This window comes from Panthera leo, chromosome D1, assembly GCF_018350215.1.
Source record: "Panthera leo isolate Ple1 chromosome D1, P.leo_Ple1_pat1.1, whole genome shotgun sequence".
Classification (NCBI taxonomy): domain Eukaryota; kingdom Metazoa; phylum Chordata; class Mammalia; order Carnivora; family Felidae; genus Panthera; species Panthera leo.
Genome location: NC_056688.1, coordinates 106,348,702 through 106,361,436, shown reverse-complemented (window position 1 = coordinate 106,361,436; position 12,735 = coordinate 106,348,702). Strand labels below are relative to the sequence as shown.

The window sequence follows — 12,735 nt, the reverse complement described above, 5'->3', positions numbered from 1 at the left end:
GGAACAGCTGATGGGATGAAACGGAGTCACTCAGGATGTATTCTGGAGTAGACGCAACAGGACTAGCGGACAGAGTGGATGTGGGGGTGAGTGACGGGAGCATAAAGGACACTGCAGTGGGGACAGTAGGGAATGCTTTTGGATAGCGTGAGTCTCAGATGCCTCCCTGACACCCAAGGAGTCAAGCAGACGTGGTATGGCATAGGAGTTGCCTGAGGCTGGAGTCTCCACCACTTACTAGCTGTGTGACCTGAAGTGGTTCAGTTTCTCCTGTAAAAGCGGAACATGACAGTCACCACTTCTCTCTTAAGGCTGTTACCACATACAAAGCACTCGGAACGGTGCCTGGCACCACTGACCAGTCAGGCTGGAGACGGAATCCGTTGTCACCATAGCACCGAAAGCCCAGGCACCAGATGAGAGGCTTTCAGTAGAAAGTGTGAATTCGAATTTCTAGAGAGCTGGGGGACGAGGGGCGGGGGGGGGGGCGGTTCACACAAATTAGCAAAGGGGGTGGTGGCATCGGTGGCCAAGAGGAGAACTGGTGCTTCTCTTCCAGGAGCTGCAGGAGCTGTCCAAATCCACCCCCGAGTTGCCACGGGAAAGTGGGCCCAGTGGAGCCAGCCCTGAGTCCAGGAGACTGTGCTCTCAGACGGCCCTGCCACAAGCCGAAGCAGGGCTTCCAGGACCATCCCCATCTATGCCTCCATTTTTTTTTTTTTTTTTTTTTAATGCTTATTTCTTTATTTGGGGAGAGGGGCAGAGAGAGAGACAATCCCCAGCAGGCTCTGCACTGTCGGCATAGAGCCTGATGCGCAGCTGGAACTCAGGAACCTGTGAGATCAGGACCTCAGCTGAAATCCAGAGTCGACCCTCAACCCACTGAGCTACCCAGGCGCCCCTGTACCTCCAACTTGATATGACCTCATTAGGTGTTTGGACGCCTTCAGTCAGGTTCTCCTGTCTCTTTAGGACTGTGGTTGTTAATGAATGGGCTTAGGGGGCCCTAAAGAATCCCCTCAGGAAATGGTATGCAAGACGTGTGTAAGGCAACTCATTTGAGGAAAGCTTCAACAGATTCTCAGAAGGGTTGGGAGATGCAGTTACATTAAAATCAAATTCTTCAAACTGACTAGACTGTTCTTTGACATGCTCTATATTGTGCTGATTTTTAAGTGTATATCATTTCTTTTTTTTAGTATTTTTTTTAACATTTATTTATTTTTGAGACAGAGACAGAGTACGAACGGGGGAGGGGCAGAGAGAGAGGGAGACACAGAATCGGAAGCAGGCTCCAGGCTCTGAGCCATCAGCCCAGAGCCCGACGCGGGGCTCGAACTCACGGACCGCGAGATCGTGACCTGAGCTGAAGTCAGACGCTCAACCGACTGAGCCACCCAGGCGCCCCAAGTTTATACCATTTCTTAAGAACACACACACACACACACACAAATAGAAAGTCTAAAATTGTTTAATCAATTTATAAACAACAAGAAAAGTACCATTAAAACATTTTATGGGGGGGGATGTTATAAGCCTTTGAACATGTGACAATGTATAGTGTGTCAGTTTTGTGAAAACAAAACATCAAATTTATTTTATTATTTCAATGTTTATTTTTGAGAGACAGAACGCAAGCAAGGGAGGGGCAGAGAGAAAGGGAGACACAGAATCCAAAACAGGCTCAGGCTCTGAGCTGTCAGCACAGAGCCCAATGCGGGGCTTGAACCCACAAACAGCAAGATCATGACCTGAGCAGAAGTCAGAAGCTTAACCAACTGAGCCACACAGGTGCCCCCAAGACATCAAATTTAAAATGTATGCACACGGAAAGAATACTCTTCCCTTGGCCTCACTCTGCCTGTCATCAAAGCCAGTGATTCTCTGTGATCCCTTCCGCTTCCCTCCACCTCTGCCATCACAGCCACCCTGCCCAAATCCCCTCCAGCTCTTGCCTGGAGAATCACAGGAGCCTTCTCCCAGTTTTCCCCAGTAGACCACGAACTCACGAAGCCAAAGGTCCTGTCTGATTTTATCATTGTAGAGTATGTGCTCCATAAGCATAAACAAATGGACACATGGCCTCCCAGGAGCAAAGGTTAATTTCCAAGTTCTTATGGTGCCTGCACTGTCAGTCTCCCATACTTGTATGGAAAGGGGCAGGGTAACAGCGGACTGAGGGTGAAGGAGCCACTCCCCACTTGCCTTGGCTTCAGAGGAGGAACAGGGCTGCTGCTGACTGCAGACCGAGCTGAGGAAGCACCGGCCACCAGATCTGTGTTCTGCGATACTTGGCTGTACATAGCCTGGGGCAGAAGGTGAAGCCCACTCAGCTAGGGGACTGTGGCCTTGCCCGAGGTTGGGTCCAGTAGAATTTGGAGAAGGTTCAGATCGAAAGAAACTGAACATTGCTTTTGCCCCTGTATTGGTTTTTATTGCTGTTGAAACCAATTGCCACAAACTCAGTGGCTTGAAACATAACAACTTATTATCTTACAGTCCTGGAGGTCAGATATCCAAAACAGGTCTCAGTGGGCTAAAATCAAGCTGGGTCCGCAGGGCTGCATTCCGTTCTGGAGGCTCTAAGAGAATCTGTTTCCTTGCCTTTTCCAGCTCCTAGAGGCTGCCCACATCCATCTGATGACCTCCTTGCATCTTCAAAGCTAGCAATGGCTCATCCACCTTATATGTGCTCCATCACTCTGACGCTGGCTCCTGCCCCCCTCGGACCCTGATGAGGACCTTTGTGATTACAGGCATCCACTAGATAATCCCAGATAAACTCTCCTTCCCCCAACTCTTAATTTAACCACATCTGCAAAGTACCTTTTGCCATGGAAGGTAACACATTGAGAGGTTCTGAGAATTAGCACGGGAGTATCTTTTTTGGGGGCAGTATTCTACCGGCCACACCTCCTTAATTCAGCCCTCCCTGGAGGCTCTGGATTTACATATGGGAACCTTTACAAACTGCCTGTTTATTAGCATCAGGGACACAATGCTGAGAACCTTGTTCTCTAAAATCATAGATTATAGAAATTTTGCTAGTTGAAAGCCTGTCAGTGAGAACAGAAGGTCCCACCTAGTCACCTTGACACAGAGACAACGGCCTCTATTTCCAGCCCGGGCGTAGAGCTTCAGTGAAGGGGATTTCCAACAACAGAACGTTCCACATTAGAAAAAAAAAAAAAGAAAAAAAAAAAAAAAAAAAAGAACGCTCCACATTTATATTAATATAGTTTCCAAGGAAACGGGACCTCAAGTCCTTTCTCAGTTCCCGCCTGATCATCAATCCTTTTCATACAGCCGGACTTCGCCTTGAGCCTACAAAAGAACTGCTTCGTTTACATTTTATCTACACTGGCCTCAGCCTGTCTCTCCCACCTGGGTTTAGGAATCGGGACCCTCCAAAACGCCTTTCTCCGGGCATCTCTTCCCTTGTGTGAAGGGCGCACGGTGGACGATGCGTCGTAAACGGCAAGATGTAAGTGGTTTGCGGGTGGATGGTACAGTCAAGGAGGAGGCGCGGAAGCGAGGGGAGCCCTAGAATGAGAGGGGAATGCAGCCCCAAAGCCCAACCTCAACTGGGTTCTCACTACCGCCGTGTAAGCGCGTTATTAGTCCCCAGTTAACAGAAAAGGAGATTCCAAGCAACGGGCCTTATGTCATCAAGTTAGGAACTGGCGAGCAGGGATCCCAATCCAGTTCTTCGGACTCCGAAGCCTGTACTTGGGATCGATAAACAAACGTCCCGGGGAAGGGCGCCACCACCTACCGAAACGCCTTCCACACACTCACCGAGAGCGCCGCGCGGCCTGCAGGCGGGCAGACAGGCCCGAGTCTGGGAGGCAAAGAGACCACGCCCATATTGAAATCCAGACTTGTATGTGGACCAATCCCAAGAAAGAAAATCATTGGCAGGGCGGGGTTATGTAAAACAAGCGGAGCGTGTACAGGCAGGCAATGCAGCAAAGACAACTATTTAAGATCTTTTTTAAAAAAAAAATCTAGCTATTATTATAAAGGAAGAATAATGAGACGTTGAATTTGAGAAATGTTACATATTTCAAGGTAACCTAATCATTATGTCATAAAAATCGCCACAATCTTAAAAGCTATAGTAAGGGTAAGGGTTGCCAGGAGGCGGCTGCAACGGCATCGCTTCTCGGCCTTTTGGCTAAGATCAAGTGTAGTATCTGTTCTTATCAGTTTAATATCTGATACGTCCTCTATCCGAGGACAATATATTAAATGGATTTTTGGAATTAGGAGATGGAATAGGAGCTTGCTCCGTCCACTCCACGCATCGACCTGGTATTGCAGTACTTCCAGGAACGGTGCACCCCCTTTTGGGGGAACAATAACGGTTTTAAAAAAAGAACGTTGTTTTTAGAGGAGTTTTGGCTCCGGTTTCGTAAAATAGTGTTTTATCTTAAACTTGCTAAGCTAGTGGGGCTGCTGAACACTTTTTCTGGTGTGTGGCTTTAACCCCAGGTATGACTTATGCGATTTGTGAGCACGCCTGCTTTCCCTTCTTCCCCACCCCCCGTGGGCTCTGTGCTGACAACTCAGAAATTGGAGTGTTTTTCGGGTTCTGTGTCTTTTCCGCCGGCCGTGCCCTGTCTTTGTCAAATACAAGTGTGCCAACGTTAAAAGGAATAATAAATTGCTCAGCGGGGAGCGTTCTGATACAAGCAAGTAAAGTAACTTGAGAATAATCCCCGTGGTTTCTTACTCTGCGTGCAGAAATTGTTTTCCTGGTATGTTTAGGATGTGCTTCTCCCCAAGGCAGTTTCTATTTGCTAAAATAACTTTCTCGGTCTGGGAGCTGGAGTAGCAACTTTTTTTTTCTCTTGCACTTTTAAAAAATGCTTTCTTTAAAGGGTTCAAAAACGATTTGCAGGGTTTGGGAGCGTGCGTAGTTTGGTTCTGCTTAGCTCTGTTTTATCCTGGATTAGAAAGGGGAACTCCCAGGGGGCCGGCCCAGCCCAGCCTAGCCTAAACCCCAGGTGTATCCCCGAGTTTACAATGAGAGGAAACCGTCCACCAACAAAGGAGACGTCTCACAAAGGAGTAATTTAAAGAAAGACTTTTAAGGTTAAGGTGGAGTTTAGATTTGATTTAATGTGATAGGTTCAATACAAACTAGGACTGTGGAGGGGGGACAAAGGGGTCAATATCCAGTGTACCCTGTGAAGTAGACATCGTGCTTGTTACCTTGGTAATAACGTTTGCGTAAGTGTGGAATGTTGTGCTCAGAACCCTCATTCACAGCTCTGCAGCTGAGCTGGAAATCGTGGCTGCTTCTCTGTGAGGCCTTGTGCAGGCAAGAGTGCGATGCTTTATTTCTTACTGATAAAATTTTAAACGGGCAAATTTCTGGTAGTCTAATCTCAGAGAACAAAATCTCTGTAATAAAATTGTAGTCATTCACAGGAAGGGTGGTTACATTTATGCAGCAGCAGCTTGTACCTGGGAGAAATACTGTTAATTTTGCAGTTTTATTCTCAGTTGGAGCTGATGTTTTTTACCATCACCAAACCTCAATGCGAGGAAATAAAAACGACGCGGCTACCTTCACTTTCTAGGTTTCTATTTTAAGATCATCGGTCTCATTTTCCTCATCCTTCGTCGGTTTGTGGCTTTTACGCTCGAGGTTGAAGCCATTGCGCCTCAGTGATTTTTTTTTTTTTTTTCCCCCTAAGGTGTGCTCGTCTTTCTTGTCTTGTACAGAAAACATATTACACGATGCTTTGGAGCAGGGAGGCGCCTTCCACTCCAAGTACACAACTGTCAAGTTACTCTCCAGATCTCCACAAGCACCTCCAGAGTTCGTAAAGCAAAACCAGCTGCAGAAGGCAGGGGACCAGGGGATCTTTACTCTTCTCTTTTTTAAGTTTGTATTTATTTAAGTGATCGCTACACCCATCGTGGGGCTTTAGAACTTACGAGCCGGAGATCAAAAGTCAGGAACTCCTTCCACCCAGCCAGCCAAGAGCCCTTCTTCCGGCTTTTTAAACTGCAAGAGGCAGCGTTCATCCGGATCAAACGCGGCGCGCTGGTGACGCAACGCTGCGCCGGAAGTGCGAGCCGTGGGCTGCTGGGTTCCGTTATGGCGGCTGCTGGGGCACGCTGGAACCATGTGTGGGTGGGCACCGAGACCGGGATCCTGAAAGGTGGGTGGCCGGGCCCAACATCGGGAAGTGGGGGGGGGGGGTGTCCCTCGCTCGCGACCCCGGCGCGACTGACGCCCGCCTCCCGCAGGGGTGAACCTTCAGCGCAAACAGGCGGCGAACTTCACGGCGGCAGGACAGCCGCGGCGCGAGGAGGCGGTGAGCGCCCTGTGCTGGGGCGCGGGCGGCGAGACTCAGGTGAGCGGCCGCTGGTCGGTCCCGAGCTGGGGGGGGATCTACGGTGCGGCAGCCTCGCTCTGGTCGCCATCCTGCCCTCCTCTGCCCGCAGATCCTGATGGGTTGCGCCGACAAAACAGTGAGGTACTTCAGCACCGAGGAGGGCAGATTCCAGGGCCACAAGCACTGCCCCGGCGGGGAGGGCACGTTCCGAGGCCTCGCCCAGGTCGACGGGTAAGACCGAGCCCCTCGCTGAACGCTCAGGTCGTAAGGACAGCGTGGAGGCTCTCGCGGGACTGCCGAATAATGGGCAATCAACCCTTAGGGACCCCAGGTGCTGAGTGACAGGCCAGGTGCTATTGAACACCTGCTTATTAATAGGCATTGGACGAAATGCAAAGGCTTGCAGGCGAACCAGACACGTGCAGTACCTGCCTTCATGAGTTTGCATCAAGGGTATTTTTCCTGGCTCCATAGCTTTTTGGATGACCCTGAGCAGGTCACTGAATAGTTTAGAGTATGTTTGAAAATGGAGACTAACAACCACCAACGATACGGTGAAGTTCCCAAAGGAAAGGATAGGGAAGGGTTAGTGGTTAAGTAACTGGGGGTAGCTTTCTTCCAAAGAGGGAGAAGGCTGTGAACAGGCTGTGTGGGTTTGGTGGTGTTCTGACAACTGACTAGTCGAAGTGCCTGTGTAGGTGAGTCACTTGAATTGGGCCATGAAGGATGGGTAGAATTTTGACAGGAGGAGAAAGGAGTAAGCGCGTTTCAGAAAGAGACTGCTGCCTGGGCTGAGGCCAAGGATTGGTGTCAGGCTACATGGTAATTTCAGGCAAGGTAAACAGTATTTGGGGGTGGAAACCGAGGGCGCATTTTAGTACAAGATGGGCAAGGTAGGTAGTGATTAAATGTGAAGGCCTTTCAGCGTCAGACTGAGAGATTTGCACTTAGGATTTTGCAGGTGGTTTTGAGCGAGGAGGGGTGTGGAGAATGGGTTGGAAAGAGTGGTTGAGAACCTCTTGCCAAAGCCCAGGCAAGCACCACCACAGCCTGAACCGAGGCGGGGAGGGTGGGCAGATGTGAAAAAGAACATAGGCTCGGGCTTTACACAGATCCTGGGGGAGGCTTGCTTGGGCTTCATGGGAGGGGGTGTGTGTTTTAGGGAGAGATTGACATTTAGTGTCTGGAATGCCAAACAGGGAACTTGAGAGAAGAAGCTAGTGTTTGACTTTGGCCAGACCCGAACGTGAGACCAGTCCCACCTCAGCTCTTTCAGAGCTACTGATCCTGACCCCTGGTGACCCACCCAAGGTTCAGAAAAACCGGCAGGGCCGGCTGCCCCCAGATAATAGCAAAGGCACTCTGCTTTGGAGTATCACACACTTGACTTTCCAGCTCTGGTTCTGACATTTAGAGCTGTGTGGGAAAATCTTTTTACACTTCTCAGAGCTTGAGTTTCCTCACTTACAAAACTGAGAAACCATCCCCCGTTGAGGATATTAAATAACAAACATGGGAGGAGGGAGTCTAGTTAATGTGAATCCGGGGGTGGGTTGACTAGGGCCCAGAGAACACTTTCATACTTACTTACTTTTTGTTGTTGTTGTTTACTCTAACCTCCCTCTGCCCACAGCACCCTCATCACATGTGTGGATTCTGGGATCGTCCGGGTCTGGCGTAACAATGACAAGGAAGCATCCTCTGACCCAGTAAGGCTCCCCTGCCCTGCCAGTGATGGGGAAGATGAGGGCCCGGGTAGGAACCGAGGGAGGGCTTTGGGGGAAGAGGGTTTTTTGTTTGTTTGTTTCTTTGTTTTGTTTTGTTGTTGTTTTTTAATTTACATCCAAATTAGTTAGCATATAGTGCAACAATGATTTCAGGAGTAGATTCTTTACTGCCCCTGACCCATTTAGCCCATCCCCTCCTCCCACAACCCCTCCAGTAACCCTCAGTTTGTTCTCCATATTTATGAGTCTCTTCTGTTTTGTCCCCCTCCCTGCTTTTATATTATTTTTGTTTCCCTTCCCTGATGTTCATCTGTTTTGTCTCGTAAAGTCCTCATATGAGTGAAGTCATATGATATTTCTCTTTGACTGACTAATTTCACTTAGCATAATACCCTCCAGTTCCATCCACGTCGTTGCCAACGGCAAGATTTCATTCTTTTTGATTGCCGAGTAATACTCCATTGTATCTATCTATCTATCTATACCACATCTTCTTTACCCGTTCATCCATCAATGGACATTTGGGTTCTTTCCATACCTTGGCTATTGTTGATAGTGCTGCTATAAACATTGGGGTGCATATGCCCCTTTGAAACAGCACACCTGTATCCCTTGGATAAATACCTAGCAGTGCAATTGCTGGGTCGTAGGGTAGTTCTATTTTTAGTTTTTTGAGGAACCTTCATACTGTTTTCCAGAGTGGCTGCACCAGCTTGCATTCCCATGGGGGAATAGGATTAAGGACTCCGGAACTGACTCTCATCTCCTGTCTCTTTCAGCTCCTGGAGCTGAGTGTGGGTCCTGGGGTGTGCAGGATGCGCCAAGACCCAGCACGCCCGCACGTGGTTGCCACGGGTGGGAAAGAGAATGCTTTGAAGGTGTGGGACCTACAGGGGTCGGAGGAGCCTGTGTTCAGGGCCAAGAATGTGAGTGACAGTGGTGGGAGGGGCTGGGGCTGAGGTTCAAGGAGGCTGAGGCCACTGAGTTGGGGGATGATGATGAAGAGCTGAAGGACAGGGCCTATGAGCCCTCCTGCAACCTGTCCCCCATCTATCCACCCTACCAGGTACGGAACGACTGGCTCGACCTGCGGGTTCCCATCTGGGATCAAGATATACAGTTCCTTCCTGAATCTCAGAAGCTTGTCACCTGCACAGGGTACCATCAGGTGAGGTACTACCCCACCTCTACCTCCTCCGGGGCTTAAGCAGCCTCCTAGAGAAACAACGAAACAACCTGCCTGTTGGGACAGGCCGACGCTTCATCCTCTGTCTCTGAGCTCCCAGAGGGAGCATTCCCCCCCACTCCCCGGCCCCCCGGCCATCCCAGCCCCATGGCTGAGCCAGAGACCTTCTGGTACATTGTAGGATGAGTTTTCTGAACCGTGACCCTTCCTTCGCTTCCAATGTGGAAAGGAGAAGAGAAGAAGGGAGAATTCTGCTTCTTTCACAGTAGAATCCCACGGTCCAGGTGTCATGAGAGGACACTGGGTTGGGTGTCAGGGGAACTGGGTTCTGGTCTTGATGCAGCCTCTGATTTGCTTTGGGACCCAGGCCTGACCCACTCCTCTGCATCCTCGGCTCCTTGGCTTTTTTTTTTTTTTTTTTTTTTTTATGTTTTCATTTATTTTTGAGACAGAGAGAGACAGAGCATGAGCAGGGGAGGGGCAGAGAGAGAGGGAGACACAGAATCTGAAGCAGGCTCCAGGCTCCGAGCTGTCAGCACAGAGCCCGACGCAGGGCTCGAACTCAAGGACCGCGAGATTGTGACCTGAGCCAAAGTCTGACGCTCAACCGACTGAGCCATCCAGGCGCCCCCTCAGCTCAGCTTTATAGGAGGGAGGGAGGGAGGGCAGGTGGGCCCGACTGGGGATCTTTACAGCTGGCCTCATTTGAAGTCCTAAGACCCTGGCAGGACTGGGTCCCTGTGTTTGTCCCATTTGCTTTGCTCCTGCATACTGAAATCTGATCTTGGGGATATGTCGCTGTTCAAAACACTGTGAGGGCTTACTCTCTCCTCTGTTGCTCAGGCTAAATTTCCCTGCCTGAAATTCAGTACTCTCTGAAAATTGGACTGGCTTGCCTTTTCATGCCAAGATGGGAGTATGGAGGGGTGGAATGCCCACACATGCGGACCCTGGAAATGCTGTCACCCCCCCTAACCTGGGGGACCTCTCTCCCTAAGCAGATCTCCTCTGCCCACTCTTCCCTAACACTCAGAGCAAGAGGGGGGTACGTTTCAGACGAGAAAGTTTCTCTAAGAGTGGGTCATAAGTAAGAAAGCAGCGTATGAAGGAGGGAGTGAAGATACGGACAACCCAGGGACGGCTATGTGGCGTGAGGGTGCTCTCGTGATGCTTCGGTGTTCTCCAGGTCCGTGTCTACGATCCAGCCTCTCCCCAGCGTCGGCCAGTCCTAGAGGCCACCTATGGAGAGTATCCACTTACGGCCATGACCCTCACTCCCGGGGGCAAGTAAGTGTTGAGAGGATACAGAGTGGGGCTCGGAGAGGACTCTAGGAGGCTCCTGCTGACCCCACCCACCTCTGGTCTCCTCCTTAGTTCAGTGATCGTGGGCAACACTCATGGGCAGCTGGCAGAAATTGACCTTCGGCAAGGTGAGTGGACTAGGGAGCCTTGCAGGAGGGGAAGAGGTGGGAGGAAGGGCAAGATTCCCTCTGGGGGTACAGTGGCATGGTGGAGCCCTCATTCAGGTGCCGATTGCCTGGGTTCAAATCCTGGTTCACCAGAAGCTGTAGGGTCTCGGACAAATTACTTCAGTTCTCTGTGACATTAGCTCCTTCACCTGTAAAATGGAGATATTAATGACAACTCCTGTCCCCACCTTATGTTGAGGTATAAATATTGAAACATAAAGCGACTTGAAACGGTAAACAATGGTTGTTGGCTGGCCGGCTAGTGCTGATGCCTCCCCTCCTCCTCCAGGGCGCCTACTGGGCTGTCTGAAGGGGCTGGCAGGCAGTGTCCGAGGATTACAGTGCCACCCTTCAAAGCCCCTACTAGCCTCCTGTGGCTTGGACAGAGTCTTGAGGGTGCACAGGATCCGGAATCCACGGGGTCTAGAGCATAAGGTGAGAGCTGGCTGCCTTGTGTGCCCCAAGCCACGTTTCCGTTTCAGTGTCCCTAGCTCCTTATGGCCCCTCTTGTTTTGCAGGTTTATCTCAAGTCTCAACTGAACTGCCTCCTCCTGTCAGGCAGGGATGACTGGGAGGTAAGCAGCTGGGTCTTGGAATGTGGGAGCAAGGGCACAGATGTGAGCACTTCCCCATGGAGAGAAAAAAGAAACAGCTGGAACACAGCCAGAACTGTCTGCCTGTCAGCCAAGTTACTTAAGTTCTCTGAGGGGGGTTAACAGTTACAATCCTGGCAGGGCTACTGCAAAGGGCCACATAGGAGCATGGATGGGAATAGTGTCCGGGAGCAGGAAATGAAAGTGCTTTCCCAACTAGATCCTCCTTCCCCGGGCCTCTGTTACTGTGCCCCTGATTCCTAAGTTTTCTCCCACTCACCAGGATCAGCCCCAAGAGCCTCAAGAGCCCAAAAAGGCGGCCCTAGAAGACACAGAGACAGATGAACTTTGGGCCTCCTTGGAGGCAGCCGCCAAGCGGAAGCTCCCTGATTTGGAGCAGACCCAAGGGGCTCTCCAAACCAGACGGAGAAAAAAGCAGCGGCCTGGATCCACCAGCACCTGAAGAGCCTGTGCTCACTTTGTAAATAAACTTTGTAAATAAACAGTTTAACACCCACCATGACCCTGAGCCTTTTGTGATGGGAGAATGGAAAGAGGACTGGCTGCTCCCAGCGCTGGTGCAGCGGGATAGCTGATGTCACAAAAGCCAGGTGCGGAGCCCGGTGGGCTGGCGTGGGTGGCACGGAGTTCGGGGCCGCTCGGGACCATGGGCTGCTGCCAAGACAAGGACTTTCAGACCTCCGATGAGCAGGCTAAGGAGGCTGATTCGGAGGAAGTCGAAGGTGAGACCCAAGACACACTAGCGGGACCCAGGGAGCGGGAGAAGGGGCTGCGCCGAAGGGGATTCCCCGGGAGGTTGGACCGGGGAGGGTAGAGCAGAGCTCAGTGGCCTCGTCATCCCCGCAGGCACCGAAGAGGTCGATATGGACTCGCCGGACCAAAAGACTCTCAAGTCGAACGAAAGCCTTCTGATCACCGTGCTGTGGCGGCGGCTATCCCTGTGCAGCCGTCGGGGCTCTCGTTCAAACAAGAGGCAGTCAGTCCAGAGTCAAAAGCATGCGTTACAGCAGAGCAAGCGGGAGGGGATCCTGGAGGAGCCGGAGAAGGGGTGACCCCAACCTGCTCTCAATCTGCCCCAGCCTCCGGAGAATAAAGTTTCTAACGTGTACCTTTCCTATCTTGCTTGTCTCCGCTGCCCGCTCTGGGCGCACTGGACACCGCCGGGGCTCTTTAAGGCCCCTCCCCTGAGGCTGGCCCAGCCCCCTGGGCCCCAGCTCTGGTTCCTCAGGGGCGGGGTCACAGGCGGCGTAGCCAATGGGAGGGCGGAGTTGCTCTTGCGTTTTTGGTGGGGGGGCGTGTCTCTCTGGTTGCTGTGCTCCAAAAGGTGTGGCACCGCCTTCTCGTCACCGGGGGTGGAGTTACGTGTGGGTGACGTGGCGGCTTCTA

The 12,735-nt window shown here is 51.2% G+C and overlaps 2 protein-coding genes, 1 long non-coding RNA gene and 1 other non-coding gene across 7 annotated transcripts; 3 read left to right on the top strand and 1 right to left on the bottom strand.

Annotated features, from left to right (window-relative positions):
* Positions 1–3,212: 3,212 nt before the first annotated feature.
* Positions 3,213–11,791, top strand: WDR74 (WD repeat domain 74). Of its 2 annotated transcripts, none has more exons than XM_042904976.1 (12): positions 3,213–3,484; positions 5,734–6,176; positions 6,265–6,371; positions 6,463–6,584; positions 7,987–8,062; positions 8,860–9,006; positions 9,147–9,248; positions 10,453–10,553; positions 10,641–10,696; positions 11,025–11,170; positions 11,254–11,310; positions 11,612–11,791. In XM_042904976.1, the coding sequence occupies exons 2-12, from the start codon at positions 6,113–6,115 to the stop codon at positions 11,789–11,791; spliced, it is 1,158 nt and encodes a 385-aa protein (XP_042760910.1). In that variant the 5' UTR covers positions 3,213–3,484; positions 5,734–6,112. The 2 variants fall into 2 exon arrangements, with proteins under 2 accessions (XP_042760910.1, XP_042760909.1); XM_042904975.1 differs by lacking the exon at positions 3,213–3,484 and adding an exon at positions 4,163–4,494 and having other exon boundaries at positions 5,706–6,176.
* LOC122201565 lies at positions 4,158–4,348 on the top strand. The gene has a single exon (XR_006194261.1). It is a non-coding gene; the product is annotated as a U2 spliceosomal RNA (small nuclear RNA).
* LOC122199702 lies at positions 9,863–12,710 on the bottom strand. 3 transcript variants are annotated; one of them, XR_006193600.1, is made up of 3 exons: positions 12,459–12,710; positions 10,623–10,884; positions 9,863–10,505 (listed from the first exon to the last, which is right to left on the bottom strand). It is a non-coding gene; the product is annotated as an uncharacterized LOC122199702 (long non-coding RNA). The 3 variants fall into 3 exon arrangements; XR_006193602.1 differs by lacking the exon at positions 12,459–12,710 and adding an exon at positions 11,847–12,259; XR_006193601.1 differs by lacking the exon at positions 12,459–12,710 and adding an exon at positions 11,609–11,693.
* LOC122199701 (testis-expressed protein 54-like) lies at positions 11,958–12,457 on the top strand. The gene is made up of 2 exons (XM_042904979.1): positions 11,958–12,071; positions 12,196–12,457. The coding sequence occupies exons 1-2, from the start codon at positions 11,996–11,998 to the stop codon at positions 12,399–12,401; spliced, it is 282 nt and encodes a 93-aa protein (XP_042760913.1). The 5' UTR covers positions 11,958–11,995; the 3' UTR covers positions 12,402–12,457.
* Positions 12,711–12,735: the final 25 nt, after the last annotated feature.